The following is a 17,965-nucleotide window of genomic DNA, read 5'->3' on the forward strand; positions in this document are numbered from 1 at the left end:
AGGCCAGCCGAGAGACATAGTCTCTCCAGTGTGTCCTGGGTCGTCCCCTGGGCCTCCTCCCATTGGGATGGGCCTGGAGCACCTGCTTAGGGAGGCGTCCAGGGAGCATCCAAAGAAGATGTCCAAGCCACCTCAACTGACTCCTCTCGATGTGGAGGAGAACCGGCTCTACACTGAGCCTCTCCCGAATGACCGAGCTCCTCACCCTATCTCTAAGGGAGAGCCCAGCCACCCTGCAGAGAAAGCTCATTTCAGCCGCTTGTATCCGGGATCTTGTTCTTTCGGTCATGATCCAGATTTCATGACCATAGGTGAGGGTAGGCATTTTGATTTCTCAAAACATTTTTTAAAAACTGAACCAAAGCGAGCAGCGTAGCTCCTGCAGAGACGGGAAGCTCTGCAGGAGACAACAGGTTAGTGACGTTTTTTTGGAAGTGGATGATAATAAACATGTGAGTCACTAACCTGGTCTTATAGTTCAGTCTGAACCTAGTGGATGAGGTTGGTTCTAGCCAGTTGGCTGCCAACACGGCGCAGCGGGTGCCGCACAGGGAGTCCCAGACACTGATGCATCAGTGGAGATCAGAGTGGAGCATACGAAACTAGGCAGGATAATCCAGAGATTGATGCCTAAGCCGATGTCAGGGACGTGCTTAGTAGTCAGAGATAGAAGATCAGACATCCAAAGAGGTGCTGGGAGAAAATTCAGAACGCAGTCCTTCTGTGGCTGCGTGAAGGCAAATCTGTGTTTTGGTGTCACAAACTTAAAAAAAAAGTTTAAAAAGAAAATAAAGTACCAGTTTAATAATGGAGAAGCTGTAAGTCAGCTTTATATTTTTTTAAAATATAAAAACGTATTTTCTGAAGGGTGGTTGTTAAAGAACAACTATGCAAAATGACAAACATCTAGAAAAAGTACACTATTATTTTCTATGTGAATCCCAGATTGTTCATGCTTCTTTTCTAAATAGTGCTTTAAATTAGTCCTACCTGTCGTTATCCATGCTGGGTCAGATCCTGACTTTTGAAAAAGGAGGCAGGGAAAGCAGAATAAAGTGTTAGCCTTGCTGCATGCAGTTAGCCAAGCCTTGTACCTAAACCAGGTCATAGAAAAGGACTGAGTGAACCGTCTCCATCTGTCTTTGGACTATTGATTAATTTTAATGTTCGGCCCATGAGGTCCAAATGCTTTCACCTCCTGGTAAGTTTAATATAAGGGACTTCTCTTATTGAATTTTTCTTGCACCATTTCTCTCTCTCTCCAATGATAGTCTCCAACTTTCGCGACTCGAACTTTCAATCATATGCATTGCAGAGGAGCTACTCCGCATGTACAACTTTTAAAAAGTCTATGGTTAAAGATTTATGCGCACCAATCCAACGAAGAAGCTTTACTTGTCATTTAAGATTAAATATTTATCTTGCACATCTAATAAGTATAATAATATATTTCAATTTATTTGAATTATATAATTTAAGTTTTATTTGTTGTTTTTTTTCTTAATCAAGCTCATTGGGTGGGTGGGGCTGTGCCCCCTTAGCGCCCTCTGTTGTCCAGCTTATACTGCCATAAACTCATTTCTTTGTGAGTGTGTGGGGGTATTTCTATTTTTTTTATATTTTCTTATGTAGGTTAAGTGTTTTCTAAAAGAAATAAGCGCTTTTAATCTGTGGGTTACATGAATAAAACAAAAATATCATTTTATCACTTATCTTTACAATGATACTTAACAGGTCAACCCCACTGCCTACTAACCCCCCACACACCATACCTGGTCTTGTCAGGTGAATAAATGTGTGCTTAATGAGAGGTTTGAAGTTCACACATGAACTCCATGAACTGCTAAGTTGTGACCTGGCTTTTCTATTGGTGTTACTGTGAAGGTGAACAGAAGAGCATCTGCCACAGGCAATAATTATGAGTTAATGTATTTCTTTTTCACTCCAACCGTACAGTAATTCTTCCTGTAATTTGCTCCTGCCCTACAGTTGGTGCTGCCAGAATACTCCATCCATGGGCTGTTCTGCATAATGTTCCTGTGTGCCCAGGAGTGGCTGACTGTCGGCCTTAACATCCCCCTCCTCTTCTACAACACATGGAGGTAACTATGGAGTCTTTGTCTTCTGTGATTACAATCATCTGCGTAGGAGTGCAATTTTTCCCTTTCTGCTTTTTAGGGTTATTTTAAAGCTTGGGATTTATATAATAATGACAAAGATCCGAATTTCTACATAAAACTAAAGCATGATGTCTCATTAATCCTTTCCTCTGAAAACACAAGTTTATAAGCGGCCAGTCCAAAAGCATTCCTGACCCTCTGTCTTTCTCAAATGACTAAGAAAGTATTTTAAGTCTTCCAAAGTCAACTTGGCAATGCACATTTCAGAAGTTCAAATCATCTTGAACTGTGTTTGACCCAGTGTCCAACTTTCGGCTTATAAGCATTTTTGGCTAAAAAGATTTGATGTGGACGCATCACACGCAAGTGCAGTTGCTGTCAATATGCAGAGCTGCTATGATACCCACTTTGTCTTAACTTTGGGCAGAAATGATGGTTCTCTGCCTCACATCAATCCTTGCTAATCATAGAAAGTGGGTGTGTTGTTTACTGGGCAGGTGCAGCACAGTCAAGGTAATTGCTTCCTGGAGGTGGCGTAGAATAACTCCTCTACATAGAAAAGTAATGGACACTAATTTTCCATGAGTACTATAAGTACTGCTAGTAGAGCATAATTGACTATGATTATTCAGACATGCATGAATCAAGAGAAGTCCTGAAGGAAGTTTGTGAAAACCAACTAGGAGACACAGCAGACAAGTTAAAGTTACTCTGATTAGCAGAGATCAGTCTTTTAGGCACAGATGTGTTGTGGAACATACCTGCAGTTGCAATATCATGCTGTGGAAATGCTTTTCTACAGCAGGGTCCGGGAATCCAGTCATAATTTAGAAAAAGACGGACAAGTAAAAAAAAAAACTTTTTAAGGCCTGAAAACTGATTTAAGGTGGGATGGAGGTCACCTTCACGCACAACAGCGACCCTACAGTAGGTTTGCTGTATTTAACATAATTAGACAATCAAATCATATCGTTGTGTTAAGAATGACCCTGTTAAAGTCCAGTTTAGAATCTGTGGCAATACTTGAAGATAAATTTCCATGTGCTCCGTTCACCCACTCTGAATGAGCTGGAGCTTTAATGCAAACAGAATAGACCAAAATATTCAACCTTTAAATGTCCAAAGTTGTTAAACCCTGGGAGACATGAAAATCCATTTCCTCCTACTCCACTTACTAGTGCACTACTCTGTCTAGTAAATTTCCAATTAAATACAAATGTTTGGTTCTGACGTGTAAGAAAGGGTAAAAAAAAATTCAAGAGGTATCAGCAGGGCACTGTGTTTTTCTTGGTAACACAGCATTAGCATAATTAAATTCTCTGGATTACCTTCAGACACTGTGGTTAAGGTCTGCCTACTGTTTCCACATTATTTTTGAGGACAGTTAAAGAATTGAAATGAGCTGACATTGTTAGACGTTGAAAATGTCAATTTACAAACTAAACAGCTATGATTTCCATATGTGTGATGCTCCCTCTTTATCTGTGTCCATCTCCATTGGTCAGGGGGTTAGACAAGCGCTACTGGAAGTCTGATTGATTAAAGCTCATGTGCTCCACTAGTTGAGACTCAGACAAAAAAATAAAATAAAATAAAACATGAGGAGAGGAAAACATCTTGCTGTCTCATTAACTGCAAACTGTGCCAGATACCCACTGGCTACAGATGCAGCAGCTGGGAGAAGAGAGGAGAATAGTAAAGAAAAATGGAGGCTGGAAGGCGGAGACCAAGGAAGGCATGATACGAGCGAGGGGCATCAGCAGACGAAAAGATAGAAAGCTTGATGTGGGAGAGAGGCAACATCGACAAGACAATTCTCAGATCGAGGGTAGCATATTTAGAGGTTGTATATCCGGGGTTGTATATCTGTGCCCGACACCTGCAAATGTTTATTATAAGGTTTTGTTCCAAAGAACAGTTCTTAATAGAAAAATAAGATAAAATCCGAAACTTGATGCTATATTCAGATTAGTACTTTGAGATACAGCTGCAAGGTCGATCTGCTCTTCCAGCTTTCTCAAAGGTCCACGAAGCAAGAACTGAAGCCACATCCAGCGAACATGTATAAAATTACCTGCAAAGTCTAGATAGAGGTGGGTCGAGGTATGTTGCTACCTCTCCTCTTGGAATTTCTGAGACCTCGGAAAAGGCTACATTCCTGCTGTTATTCTGAAAGAACTTGTATTAAGGCCCAGGGATTTGATTGGCTAGAGATTAGACTAGATTTAGAGTAGATGACTTAGATAAAGTATATCATAAGAAGATCCAGACTACTACCTCTTGTACTGCCCTCCATTCTCTGTTCTCTTGTAAAGGTTGTTATACACTCTACAAGCTTTTGTTTTCTCCCTCTCAAAGCCGTGAGGACAAAATAACATCATTTTGTTCTCCCAGACCATTCATGGGGTCTCTATCTCCTTGTTCTTAACATATCTAAGCAGAACTTTGTTTTGCAACATCAAAGAACAGTTGTACAATTTGTGTGTATTTGGATGAGTAGAAAACCTTTGGGTTTGGTGTTGTATGATCCATCTTCTAGGGATTATAAGGCATTCTACTCTTCTCCACTTCAATCTAAAAACTACCCCTTCACCTCTGTATTGCTGTTTCTATGAGTTTGGCATCATAGCTTTTCACAAAATATAGATTCTCAAAGTAGATACCTAGATAGAGTGTACCGAGAGTAGAGCTGATCAGTCTGATAGTAAGGCAAGAGGAATTATTAGATCTATTGGTATTATGCTTGTCAAGCCACAGAGTTGTCATTGAACAAGCTTCTCAGTTTACTGATAATGGTATCCTAAGTTTATTGATGTTCTCTATATTGTCTTTTAGTTCTTTAAAGTCCTTAATATGTAATTTACCTTTTTAGTCTGGTACAAAATATGCTCCAGCATCCTGCAGTGTGTGGGGTTGTTTTGTTGTTGAAAAATCTTTTTCTAGGACCTTTCCTCAACCGTATCAGGCAAGAGGCCTCTTTAACTGAGCCAAGATCCCTTGAATTTGATAAATAACCAGAGCAGCCTAAATTGATAGACATCATTCTTGGAAATGTAGTGGCCAGATCCACTGACAGCTTGGATCCTACTATCACCCTTTGGGAGTGATTTATCTGGAACTCCATGATTCAGCTGGAGATGTTTTGGGAGAGACCCAGGTTTCTCCAGCTTGCTCACAAACCAACTTAGAATGATTATGTTAAAAGCCGAGTTAAAGTCAAGGAAGTGCAGTCTCGCATAGCTTCCATTTCGCTTCACATGTCTCAATGTGGTGTGCCGAGCAACCGAGATGGCATGCCCTGTAGACTGATTGGTTCTGTAGACCAACTGGTGCAGGAGGAGGCTGGGTGGCAGATGTGAAGTGATGTGACTCCGAACCCATTTCTCAAGGCACTTTCTGATACATATGGGGGTAAGCGCAACTGGTGGTAGTCACAGTGCCTTTGTTTTTTGAGCAAAGGGGTGATAGTGGATGGCTTTAACCATGGAGGGCTGGAATACTGTGTTAATCACTACTAAATATGGTGGTTAAAAACCCCAGCTACCTGGTCTGCATAGTCCCTCAGCTCCCTCCCTGTCACACAATCAGGTCCAGCAGTTTTTCAGGGGTTCACGTCCTTCAGGGTTCTCAACACTTCCAGTACCTGTACAGTGATGGTCTGTCTGTGGCAGGACGGATGGTAGAGTAGGGCTCTGCTTGTGATTCAGCAGTTCCTTGAGCTCCCTGTACATTCAGAGCTTCTGGTTGGGAAACACCAGGATGTCCCTGTCCACTGTGACAGCATTGACACTGTGTCAGATGTAGCCAAGAATACCTCATTGTCATTGTACCAAAAAATATCCAATTGCTAGTCAGCTGCTGAGTAGCATCTTTAGACCAAGGTGTCATAACCTATATTTTTTGGGCACTCTCACATCTTTGTATATTTGTATGCCAGAGTAAGAAGCAGCAACATGTCATCAGAGGAGCCGAGTGAACCATCTATACTTAATATTTGCTACTTTATATGATACACAAAGTGTTAGACTTTCTTGTAACTTAGTAGACCTGCATGGCAAGATTGGACTAATGATACATTTAATGGAATAGTTTATACCAGACTAGTTTCACCACATTTGACTTAGTTCTCTGGAGACAATTATTGAGATTCCAATATAATTTAGTATAAAATTGTTGTTTATGAAATGATCTTGTTCACTGTTCTTAGTGGGGTTATTTCTAAAATGTTTGATCATATTGTTCTCTTCTTCTGCTATGCCAAAAGTTATTTTGATGTATAACCTAATTTAAGCAGCTTGTTGCAAATGTTGTTCACCCGTTTACCTCTTCTGCCTCTTCATCAGTCATTTTGCATGTATTTTATGTAGGAATACATGGGATGTACATCACTGAACATTTTCATAACAATGTATCATACAGCATAATGTCTGACATTTCATGTCTGCTTGAGGGTGCAAAAAACTCTGACAAGAGAACATAAAATATGCATGGACATTGTTATCGATTAAACTCTATTTATGCTGTAGACATTTAACTTGAGTTACTATACATTAAAAACAGACATGAGTCTAATTGTATCTTGAAAGCTTATTGCTTGAAATTTAGTGCAGGTACAGGTGCAGTACTTAAAACAATTAGTGATTGATAAATAACCACAATAATAGTGTGCTTATTACACGCTTCTTCTTCTGTGTTGACAGAATTATGCATTTTATTAGAATCTCTTTTACTTGAATCAGCTGTCAAATGAAATAACTACAAATTTAGTGAAGTAGTAATTGTGTGTTTAGCAATTAGAAGGTCTCTTTCCCTAAGCAACATGCAAAAGTAGCAATTCCCTCTTCTTCTGTAATTTCCCACTTGGCACATTTTGTCTTACAATTTAAACAGCCCTGCTGGAATTGATCTCATTGGAATGTGATGGCTCTAATGAAGATTGCTGTGGCAATATTGTGCCCTACAGCTTTTGTTGGCAATGTGAGGTTCAGTTTTCTACAAATTTGAATAATTAAAAAATAAATAAATAAATAAAAAAAAAATATATATATATATATATATATATATAAAATTTAATATATATCTTGGAATTAATGTAGATTAATCTGCAGTACATCAAAATGGCTCCATTGAGTTTTCGTACAAATACAATAGGATAAGAATAAAATGAGATGAGGGTAAGCATAAAATAAGTTAAAGATGATATGTGTGTGCTACTAAATAATAAGAAAAATAAGTCTTTGAACAGGTTTCTCAAGCCAGGGGCTCATCTCCTGATTCCAAAATGCATCACCAACTGCTTGAGAAAGCTTTTATACTATAATATATATAAGTGAACAAACATTTCCTAGTTTTTTTGAATTGCATATATAAAGAGCCTCACGACTGGACCTTGGTTTCAATGTGAGTTACTTACCTGCAGGCAAACACGGTACAATATCAACTTGAAAGTCATCGTTAATATAAATCAAGCTCCCAAACCAACCTTGAGAATAGTGATGTTGGTGATGTTTTGCTCAATAAGATTCTGGTGTTAGAAAAAGTTTTACAAACTTAGATAAAATCTGAGTGTTACAAAAATACATTTTCACTATTCAATCTTAAAATTTAAGTGAATTAGAATTTTATTCTGGAAACTACATATAAATGTGTTTCAGAAGCGTGAAATCATGAGGCATTCCACCAACTCCATGGTCCCTTTGACCAGAATGGTTCATGTTCATTTAAATCCCTGTGAGCTTAAAAGAAACTCAAAGATCAATGCCAATTGAATGCCATCCAAACGAAGTCCCTGCAGACTTTATTCAACACTTTTCTTCAACTTACAGGCTTCCAGGTTTTGCCCTCCACTGCTGATATATGTATATGGATATATATGTCATCGGAATCTAAAAGCGGTTAATTAATCTGAAAGCACAGATTCGTATTAATATTTCACAGTTGGCTGTGTTATTGACCCATTAACAAGAAGATATTTTATGGGCAGCATTATTAATTAATTGTAGAATTTGCTTATTTGTCACTTTTTTTTAGATCATACAGTGTTGTTCAACTTAGGGAGATAAAATATACTTTACAGTATAGTATACAGCGTTCAGTGACCAGACAGGAGTGCCAGACGCCTATAACTCCTGCGAAAGCATCAACCCCACTGTGACTCAAAATGACTCAAAAACAAGATCCCTTCTGGTGCTTCACCACGCAGGAACATTCTGCCAGTATATAAAGGTTCACTCAACTCAGCATTCTAAAAGCTTGACAGTGAACTGAAGCGATTATCTACGTCACACTGCACAGAACTCAGTCCCAGTAGTTGAAGAACATCCATTTTAAGATAGAATTGATACAATCATCTTCACACGGATGTCACTGTTCAGATATTGCTCTAAATTGTTTGATTTTATGCCAGCATATTTTTCTTTTGGCATAATTATGTCTAGTTGGTCTACTGAAAAGAGTTGTTCTACTCAGCATGGTATGAGTAAAATCAAACAAACTATTAGTTTTAACGTGATTGCTCACATAGACTTTGTGTGAATAGATGCTACCTGAGCCTGATTTAGGGGAGAAACACTTGATGTCCAAAACCACTGAGGTGAATGTGAAAAATAACTTGTCCTAAGCTGGGCACAGACATGGGCAATATGGAGTCAACAAGTCATCTCCATGTCATGTATTTGTTCTACCCAGCCACTGAAGCAGGTGAGTCCAATCTTCACCGTGAATTAACCTGTGCAGATTGGACTCACCTGGTTAATTGGCTGGGTAGAACAAATACATGACATGGAGACGACTTGTTGACTCCACATTGCCCATGTCTGGCTGGGCATCATCAATTTAATCATTACTGAAAACCTAAATGATTACCATTCCATTGTCAATACTTCCTTTCCACCATGCACTGTTTTTGTCATTACATGCATGATGACATTCCACCAGATTCTTCATTCCATGTCTTCCACACTGTCTTCCTCCCCGTTTCCCTCCCAACCCCTGTCCCATCTATCCCACCAACACCATTCCTTGTGCTCTGGAACGGGTCAACTACCCGGGGTGTGGTCTTTGCCCTCTGCGGCAGGTACTTCCATTCCCCAACGGACACTAAGGAGCTCATCTATGACCCAGCATCTGTGATGAACGGCGACACGCTCAAGTTCTGCCAAAAGGAGGCGTGGTGCAAGCTGTCCTTCTTTGTCCTGTCCTTCTTCTACTATCTCTACTGGTAAGCACAGGGCAGGGCGGGTGGTGTGACCTACTAACACATTCCTTTGATGTGGAGGTACATTATTAATGTTGAACTGTGAAGGTTTGGAAACCTTGCTGAGTAATCTAAGTGTTTGAAGAGGAAAAACTTGGATGGTGACATCTGCCACCACTCTACAAACAGGTTTGGTTTGGTTCTCCGGCTCCGAAGGAAAGTGTGCAAATCTCTGAATAAAGTAACCATTTCTCTTGCAATCACATGCTATTTCCTCTGTGTGTGTGCAAGTTTAGTCAGGGTAGAACAGCTTTCTTTTCCATCCACTACTGCTAATGCATGTGATATTAAGAGAATTTGATTCTTTACTTCATTGACAAGCACCACCAGCAATGACAGGAAATATTAATTTATTTGCTTAATCTTCTTAAAATGTCAATGGTTTTGTTCTGTACAGTGAAAGATTTTTATTTATTTTTTTCATTTTGTTTATATTTCTGCTAAAATTGTCTGTTTATTCTGTGATGATGATGATGATAATCCGCACAGTTCTCCTCTCTATGTCTAACAATGCTGTTATTAATCACTCCGGATTCCTGTCCCATGTGTCATGTGGGTGCTGCAGTGTGTGGAACCTGGAAATATCCCTCTATTAGATCTTAACAGTGGAATCACTTAAAGGTACAATCCTTACTTTTTTATATCTGTGATATTCATTTTGGAGGTACTATACAAAAGGAAATTCTGAAACTGTTTTCACTTTAGTGTGTTCATATATTGTTAAATGATAGCATATCAGATAATTCAAAAACTAAGTATCTTCAGACACTTTAAAGATCATTTGGAAAACAAAACAGAAAATCTAGCAGGGATTAAATGCCAGAATAATGAAAAAGAAACACCAGAAGTTTACATACACAGATTACTCTGTTGTAATACAGTGTGGGATATCTTGGGTGTTGATACAATGTTTTTGCATCTGCACGGTAAAACTCAATATTCAGGTTATTAAAAGACATTTAGTGAGCAGAATTTGGTTCTCTTCACTTTTTTATACTAATCCTAAACAAATACTTGATAACTTAAATCACTTTTTTGGAGGGGAATTTAAAATTTGACTTCAGTTAAGTCAACTTAATGCAGTCTAAAAGTTTCCTTCACAACAGAACACAGCAAAGACTGAAATCGGTAGAGAGTGTCTTCTTCCACGCTTTTTCTGTTCTTTTAAATGAACAGTAATCTTAAGGGAAGAGAGAATTTTCATTTATTGTTGGACGCTTTATAAATAGAAATTGTAAAGAAGACCAAAAAAACACATTCTGTTGATAGAAAACCCAGATATGAAGCTATATTGTTTGCTGTTTTCTCCAATTATATCTTTTCAAAATATCTTTTTTTAATAAAATTTTTGTCATCTTTCACTTTTTTATGTTTATTCCTTAAAACTGTTTATTTCTAGTCTTTAAATTTAGGTTTACAAATTGCATTCTATGGAAATTTACATTTTACAGATCACATTCTACTCCCTTCAAGCCCAAACAAGTTTTTGACCAATCAAAATATTTTTGCTAATTTCCTGACAAGCTAGAAAATGCAATATAAAAATCACTTAATTAGTAAAATTTGAAAATTTTTTAAAATGTAGCATTTGAAAAAATAAAACATAATAAATTTAATGAATACAATTTGTAAGAATAAACTAAAAACAATTAAATATAAATAGTATATAATAAAATATATTTTCTTTACTTTAAAAAATATTTTAATAAGATTTTACATTTCTGTGCCGATATCTCAGCTCTTGAAGCCCTTTTTGGACACCAAGACAGATAAGAGACGAGTATCGGTCAGAATATGATATAAACATTTATGTTGATTGAAGTGAGAGGGGACCCCAAGGTCAAAGTGACAATGGCTGTGGTTTTACAAAAAAAACACTCTCACTGAACACTGTGCCCAGCCACATTAAAATCGATGTGAGTTTCCATTTCGATTTTAATGATTTGCCTTCCTTGTGGTGACCACACCACAGTCGCACAGCATCCACTGTGACTGGAGTTAAGCTGCTAATGTGATGGTTGTGTTATTAAGTGCTAGCCACGTCAGACGGACTGACATCTAGTTTAAAATTGGACCAATCACAGCACGGGAGTTATGCTTATACCAGAAATTTCCATGATATTACAGCGTTATTACAGTAAATATGTATAAGATATGCAGCCAACAGTAGCAGCCATTCAAAATGGCCTTTCCCAAAACACCAGCCGAATGGCAGCCCACTTCCCTGCAACTCCCTCATACTTCCAGCCACTGAATTGACCCCATCTTGCATATTTTTTTTACCCTGACTCCACCCTTTCACTGAATTACATGGTCTGACCTTTAGATGGCGCTTCTCTGTAGATGTTTAACGTCCACAAATCATGAGAGAAAGAATAAAAAAAATGTTTGAATGGCTACTACTGTATTGGTCTGGGTGGTCAGTTTAAGTAAGAACTGCCAGCAGACGGGAAGAGAGTACAACAATGTTCATCTTAACTGGTCCCACCCAGATCAAAAATGACTTTTAAGCTCAAAAAGGACTAACTAAACACTGTCAGGAGGCATAGTAGGTTTTTTCACATGAGCATTTGTTTTTTTGTGTGTTTTTGCTTTGTGCAAAATGCGCGCCTGGGTCTCTTTAAGCTCATTAGATTAATAGCAAAATAGTTAAAGAACAAGTGTCTTAATATTTTGGAGGTTCTGACAAAAACCTAATCCCAGTTATGTGGGGATGAATGGGTCAACAAGCTAACTATTGTGAGATACTTATAGGAAGATCGTTAAAGGAAGTGAATCAAGTTTAAAAAATATTATTGATTATTGAATATTGATACTATAAAAATTATTGGTACTCAAAAGTTGTATTTGGATGTAATACTCATTTGGAAAAGTATCGATACAAAAGACGAGGAATTTTGGCATATTTTTCTATGGTTAATTGGAGATTTCTGCATATTGGGAAACCTTAAAAAGTTGTCGAATTGCACAATGTTTTGGATAATCTGATTAGCATTTAAGTGTAAACTTATTTAAATAGCATCTGGGGCTCTTTTGAGAAAGCATGTTGCATGTGGAGATTGAAAGTTGTGAGATTTTCATGTAAAAACACATTTTGTATGCCTTTAACTATTTGGATCCCTGTGGAATCAAAAGCAGTTTTTGAGTATCAATTCTCTTCCTTGGTATCCAGTTTTAAATTGTATTATCCTGATAAAAGCACTAATCAAATGCTTGTTAACCGTTAAACTTACCTATCACTGCTAGGAACTCTTCCTCTCATTATTCTGGCATTTTATAAAAGAAATAATTAGCCAATCCTAACCGATCAAAAAAAATGATAAAGTGTTTATTCTAATTAATTAAGAGGTAGAGTGTCTGATTTCATTGTTTGTGTAAAATCATGTGCTTTCAGTTGTATATGCCAAGCAAACAAGTCTTTGCAAATGTGACATCAGTCAATAAAAGTAAAGGTCAAAGTTAAGGAGTTTCTTCCTGGCATGGTGTACTGGCAGAAACCTTAGAAACTGCTTCATTAAGCGAACGTGTTGAGCTCATTTGGTCTCATCCATTTCTTTCCACCCATCAATCACTAGACGAACTTTTAGTGGACATGAAGTGATCTTGTGAGGTGTCACCATCGTCATGAATGAAAACAATAAAACCTGTTGCTCAGTGTAACTCTGAAACACCAATGGCGGTGCTATCTCTACAGTCAATATTTGTTTTCCAAGACAATGTGTGTTTGGTTCATCAGCTTTAAATGCAGCACTCAGCTTAAACTGAAACCATCTTGCTTCTCCATCTCACCCCATCCCGCCCGGCTCCGGCTCATGTTGGACTGTTTTAGAGAGCAACGGTGGCAGCAGCAGCAACTGTCAGGTATTCTTGAGCATGAGGTGATGGTGCATTCACTTTCAGTTCCATCAAGTTCATCTTAGTCCCCTCCTTTTATTTATTGTTTTTTGTGGTAACAAACTGGCCAAAGAAAACATCCTTAACACCATATACTGTATCCATCATAAGGCTTTAATTTCTGCATAAAGATCAGGAGTAGGTGGAAATTATTCAGTTTTATAGCTGAGAGTTGGAGTTGAACAATGAAGGTAACTGCTTGTAAAATCTCATAGAAGAGAGTCCAGCCTCTCTCAAAGAGTTTGGTTAAAGAGTCCAGGCGATGTGTGGAGGAGAAACGAATATTTCTAGCCTGTATCGCTCCACCGGTATCGCTCCACCTTTAAGGCAACCCAATCCACTCACACTTAAACTGGCTCTGGCCATGTGGTGACATACCACGTGACCTGGATGATGACAATCCTCACCTGCATACAATATTTCCGACATTGAATTTTAGCAGCAGTGTACCGACCAGCAGAAACACGTTTATTTTAACTTTAGAAAATCAGCTTTGATTATACTGTTAGTTCATGGATGTTGGAACGGCCAGACGTGATTGAAGTTTCCAGGATGTTGAGAGAAGATGCCTCTATAGATAAAACCATATTAACATATATTCATTTAAAATAAGTTATTTTAGTAGTAAAAACAAAATATATGGGGAAATTAAAGTTGGTTACATTTTGTGTTCTTCAAAATTTTAGAAAACATTGGCTGTAAACATTTGACTCCCGCCTAAGCTCACTGTTCTAATGAAAGAAAATATTCATGACTAGTATAAGATTAAGAAAGGAAGATGTCCTGAGCTCTGCTGATGGTCATGGTTAAACACTGATGGATGTGATTGAACTGGAAGTGAAGCAGCCTGAAACCTGCTCCTTTGGGCTTGTGTCTGTTTTCTCACCAACTCACCTGCTCCCCCGGCCTCCTTCTCACTTACACGGTGGTTTTTACTTGCACAGAGGAGCACACAGCTCCATCTGAACCCCCACGACTTACCCTGACAGCTTATTGCAGAAAAGAGATTGCTTAACCTTACCTTAACACCTTTAAGTATGTTTAAAATGAGCAACAAAAACCTGCCTGCTGATATGCTTGGAGCACCCCTGGGAGTATGATCTGTCCCCCTCCTTCTCTCCTCCTGTCCTTTTTGTCACAGGGATGCTGCCTGGAATGTCCTCTACTTCAGTCACCAACACTTTTCCCTCCTAAAGAGATGAGCACAGGCTTTCTGTCACTGCTTGAGCATGTTGACGGATGTACAGCAGACCTATAATCCTGCTCTTTTCTTCCTATCATTCCATGGCATGAACTGTCAGGACAGTTTTTCAGTGATATATTACACCTGCACATGAAGTTAACCTGGTTTCATTTACTCCGGTGGACAGATGTTGGATGCTAATGGGACATGAAATATGCCACATCTGTCAGCAAAGCAGAGAGGCTTACAGGAAATATTTTAAAGCGGCTTAACAGCTTTATCTGACATGCGTCTGACAGTTTTAGTGTTTAATTGCAGGTTGGGATTGTGGGTATAAAAAGAGCACCATGTTCAGTTATGGTTCTGAATGTTTTTTTTTTCTGCATAACATTTATCAGTTAGAATAGTCGTATCTAACATGTAATATTGAATGAAAAAGACAGACAGTAGAAAATGTAAGTTTTCAATGTGTACGCTGGAAACATATATCACATATATCCTATTTAAAGAATCCTTAGAAATATATAAATAAATGCAGTTGGACCAATAAAGTACAGAAGATATTGTTATGCTAACAATACAAAAAAAGAACAGTATCTTTTTCAAATGGTTGTGCAAATATGTTTGATTTGCAGAAATCTAAATTTACTTTTTATCAGTTTTGTTCTAAAAATTTTCAGTGTAGCAACCTTGTGACGTTATACTTTGAAAAAGAAGGAGGATTATTCTCTTTTCTTTGTGATGTTTCATACGGTTCAGCATATTGAGTCTTTTCTCAACATTTATTCTAAAAGCTTCTTTTTTTAAGATTCTGAGCTTCAAATAGAGTATGCTTGTAAAAACCAGTCGTCCTCAGAAGATGGCCGCTCACACCGAGCCTGGTTTTTCTGGAGGCTCCTTCCTATTAAAAGGGAGTTTTTCCTCTCCACTGTCGCTACAAGCATGCTTAGTGTGAGGGCAACCTAGCCTGGGTGCCATTCCGAACTTAGTCCCGCCCACAAAGTTTGAGGTCGGGGAAGTTCGGTCTGGCTCTGCTCCATAGTAGCGTGAGTATGATCGCCCACCCTCTGGCGATCCANTGATTTCCATTCAAAATGTTTTCGATCCCACCGGGCTCTAGGGAAGGGGCGTGCATACCGCCACCTACTGTTCATGAGTGTGTAGCAACATTGTTTTACATCTATTAAATTCTATTTTTTTATTTTGTTGACTGGGTTGGTGAGGGATTGCCTTTGAGTAATGAGCAATCAACTGGTTTTCCTTAGATAGAAAACTTTGAATCGATTTGACTGTATGATCTGGTTGAATTGTAAAGTACCTTAAGATGACGTGTTGTGATTGGTGCTATAGAAAAAACTGAATTAAATTGAATTGAAAAATCAAAGTTCTGCCTCACATTAACATAATCCTCTTCAGAATCAGAATTACTTTATTGATACATTGCGGCAGTAGGCGTAGGTTTGATTTCAACTTTGGTAGGGACACTATCCTAAGTTTCATTGGTCTGACGTCATTGATCCTTAGAACTTAGAAAACAGCCAGACAGGAAGAGAAAAGGCGGAACTTAAGGCAGAACAACCAATGAGAGCAGAGTTAAATAGGACAGCACTGTTACGTGCACTCCGAATTTAAAGGGACAGGAAAGACCAAGCAGGCATTCAGACGGAGCTACAGCAGCAGCTACCAGGCATCAGAGCTGCTTGAGGAAAAGAAGCCACTGCTGCAACAACACTGTATTGTAAATTATACTGTTTTTATACTGTTTATTATTATTATTAGGGACAAGTAGGTCGGTCCAAAATTTTTTGTTAGGGACAGGTCCCTATGCAAACCTACACCCATGCATTGTGGGAATTTTTTTTCCTACAGTGCACCTATTTATAGAAGTATAATAGAGGAAAATTAAATATAATATAATAAGACAGAATAAAATAATTACAATAAGTAAAATTACAACCCACACAGAAAATCAAGAGAGAGATGTTTCCTAATTAATGTGTGTTAGTATAATAAATGGAGGAGCTCTATTTGATTCCCTGTCAGCTCTAAAACACTAACAGGGATGTTCGCTGTGCACAGGCACTAAATGTGGATGATTTTTGTTTTAGAAAAAAGCATTTTTATCCTAAAATATCAAGCAAAATATCAAACTAAATACTGCTGGAATTATCAGACAAGAAAGATCTGATTTTGTCAGAAGAAATAAATAAAAAAAGCTGTTATTCTGCTTTGGATTAAGCTCCTATCTTTCTTCAAAGCTTTATCAGGGTAATGAGCTTAGAGATGACGAGTTACTAGATTTGAATGCTAAAATCAAGAAAGTAGCATAGATAGAGACTTCTATAAGCCATTTTCTACACCTTATTTATTTCATCCTGGCTGCATAATCAGAGGGAATCACAGCAAAGTTGGCTGTTATAAAACATACTGGATGATCTTTGAGTAAAGGTCAGGGTTCTCACACAGATCTTAAAAACACTTTCTAAATTTCCATCGACTCCTCTCTTATATACATGCTGGAGCGTCACCTTAAGACTGATTCGCTGGGGAGAATCTGAAAGCTGAGCTAAAACCGTTCTCTGATAAAAGTCAGACTGATAAAATCAATATTTGACAGGACCTGATATCAGCTACACATCTTTAAAACTGATGTCTTGTATAATCATGCTTCTAATACCAGGGACCATCCTACAAACACAAAGCATAGCTGTCTACCAAGGTGTCATGTGAAGTGAATTAATATATCTGCTCCCAAAAGTCCACACCCTTGTTAAAGTCGAAACAAACAAAATTAATAAAACGAGCAGAAAAATCCTTTAAAAACTGTAAGAGTTAACCTACAACTCAGCCAAAAAAAAAAAAAAAAAAAAAAAACAGACAATCAGTTGTTCTGAATATATTTTAAAATAAACAAAGCTGGTATAACCCGTAATGAAACCGCTTCAGTCTCAGGATTAGGTCTTATTTTGTCTTCACCTGCCATCAGTTCTATTTAATCTGATTAACCTGACATCAAGTTTCCACATTTCACGCTCTAGCTAAAGCCAGTTTTTGCAGAGAGGCTAGAAACTAGGAAAATAAGCTTTAAATGTTTAAAGGTATTATTCTGGGGAGGGGGACAAAAAAATTAGACCTCAATGTGTTTATAGAATAGCTCATTAATGGTAACCATCTATGTTTAGAGGGCATTTTGGGCAGACATTATAAAGTATCCAAGATAGTAACTAGACAGTAAGTGGGATTGTGGCTGGCTAGCTCAAGTTGTAAGTCACCCGTCCTGCAAACAGGAGGCCAGGGTTCATACTTCTGACAGTGTAATGACAGTAAAACGCTGGGGAAAAAAAGGAAAGGGAAAGGAGGGATGTTTCATTAGAACGTCATGAGCTGATTGGACAAAACAACAGCCAGTGCCATGAGAAACTGCAGCTTATATGTTTAGGTTCTTGCTGTTCCTGTTTCAGAGAAGCAATGAGGGCTCTGACCAAGAGATAGCAGCAGCTATGCTTCATCCTC

The 17,965-nt window shown here is 38.2% G+C and overlaps 1 protein-coding gene across 4 annotated transcripts in view; it reads left to right on the forward strand.

Annotated features, from left to right (window-relative positions):
• The window catches only part of LOC107095392 (protein cornichon homolog 3-like), a 119,539-nt gene that overhangs the window by 93,860 nt on the left and 7,714 nt on the right, over window positions 1–17,965 (forward strand). Inside the window, exons 4-6 of one of the 4 annotated variants that reach the window (XR_001481739.1) lie at window positions 1,990–2,102; window positions 9,193–9,339; window positions 9,865–9,996. Coding sequence is in view for 3 of the 4 variants with exons in the window: in XM_015391469.1 (XP_015246955.1) it covers window positions 1,990–2,102; window positions 9,193–9,339; window positions 9,941–9,971 (291 nt within the window). In the remaining variant the exon portion in view is untranslated. The remainder of the gene's footprint in view (window positions 1–1,989; window positions 2,103–9,192; window positions 9,340–9,864; window positions 9,997–17,965) is intronic. The other 3 variants (XM_015391471.1, XM_015391469.1, XM_015391470.1) reach the window with 3 other exon arrangements.

The sequence above is a fragment of the Cyprinodon variegatus genome, unplaced genomic scaffold, assembly GCF_000732505.1.
Source record: "Cyprinodon variegatus isolate N-32 unplaced genomic scaffold, C_variegatus-1.0 Scaffold543, whole genome shotgun sequence".
Lineage (NCBI taxonomy): Eukaryota > Metazoa > Chordata > Actinopteri > Cyprinodontiformes > Cyprinodontidae > Cyprinodon > Cyprinodon variegatus.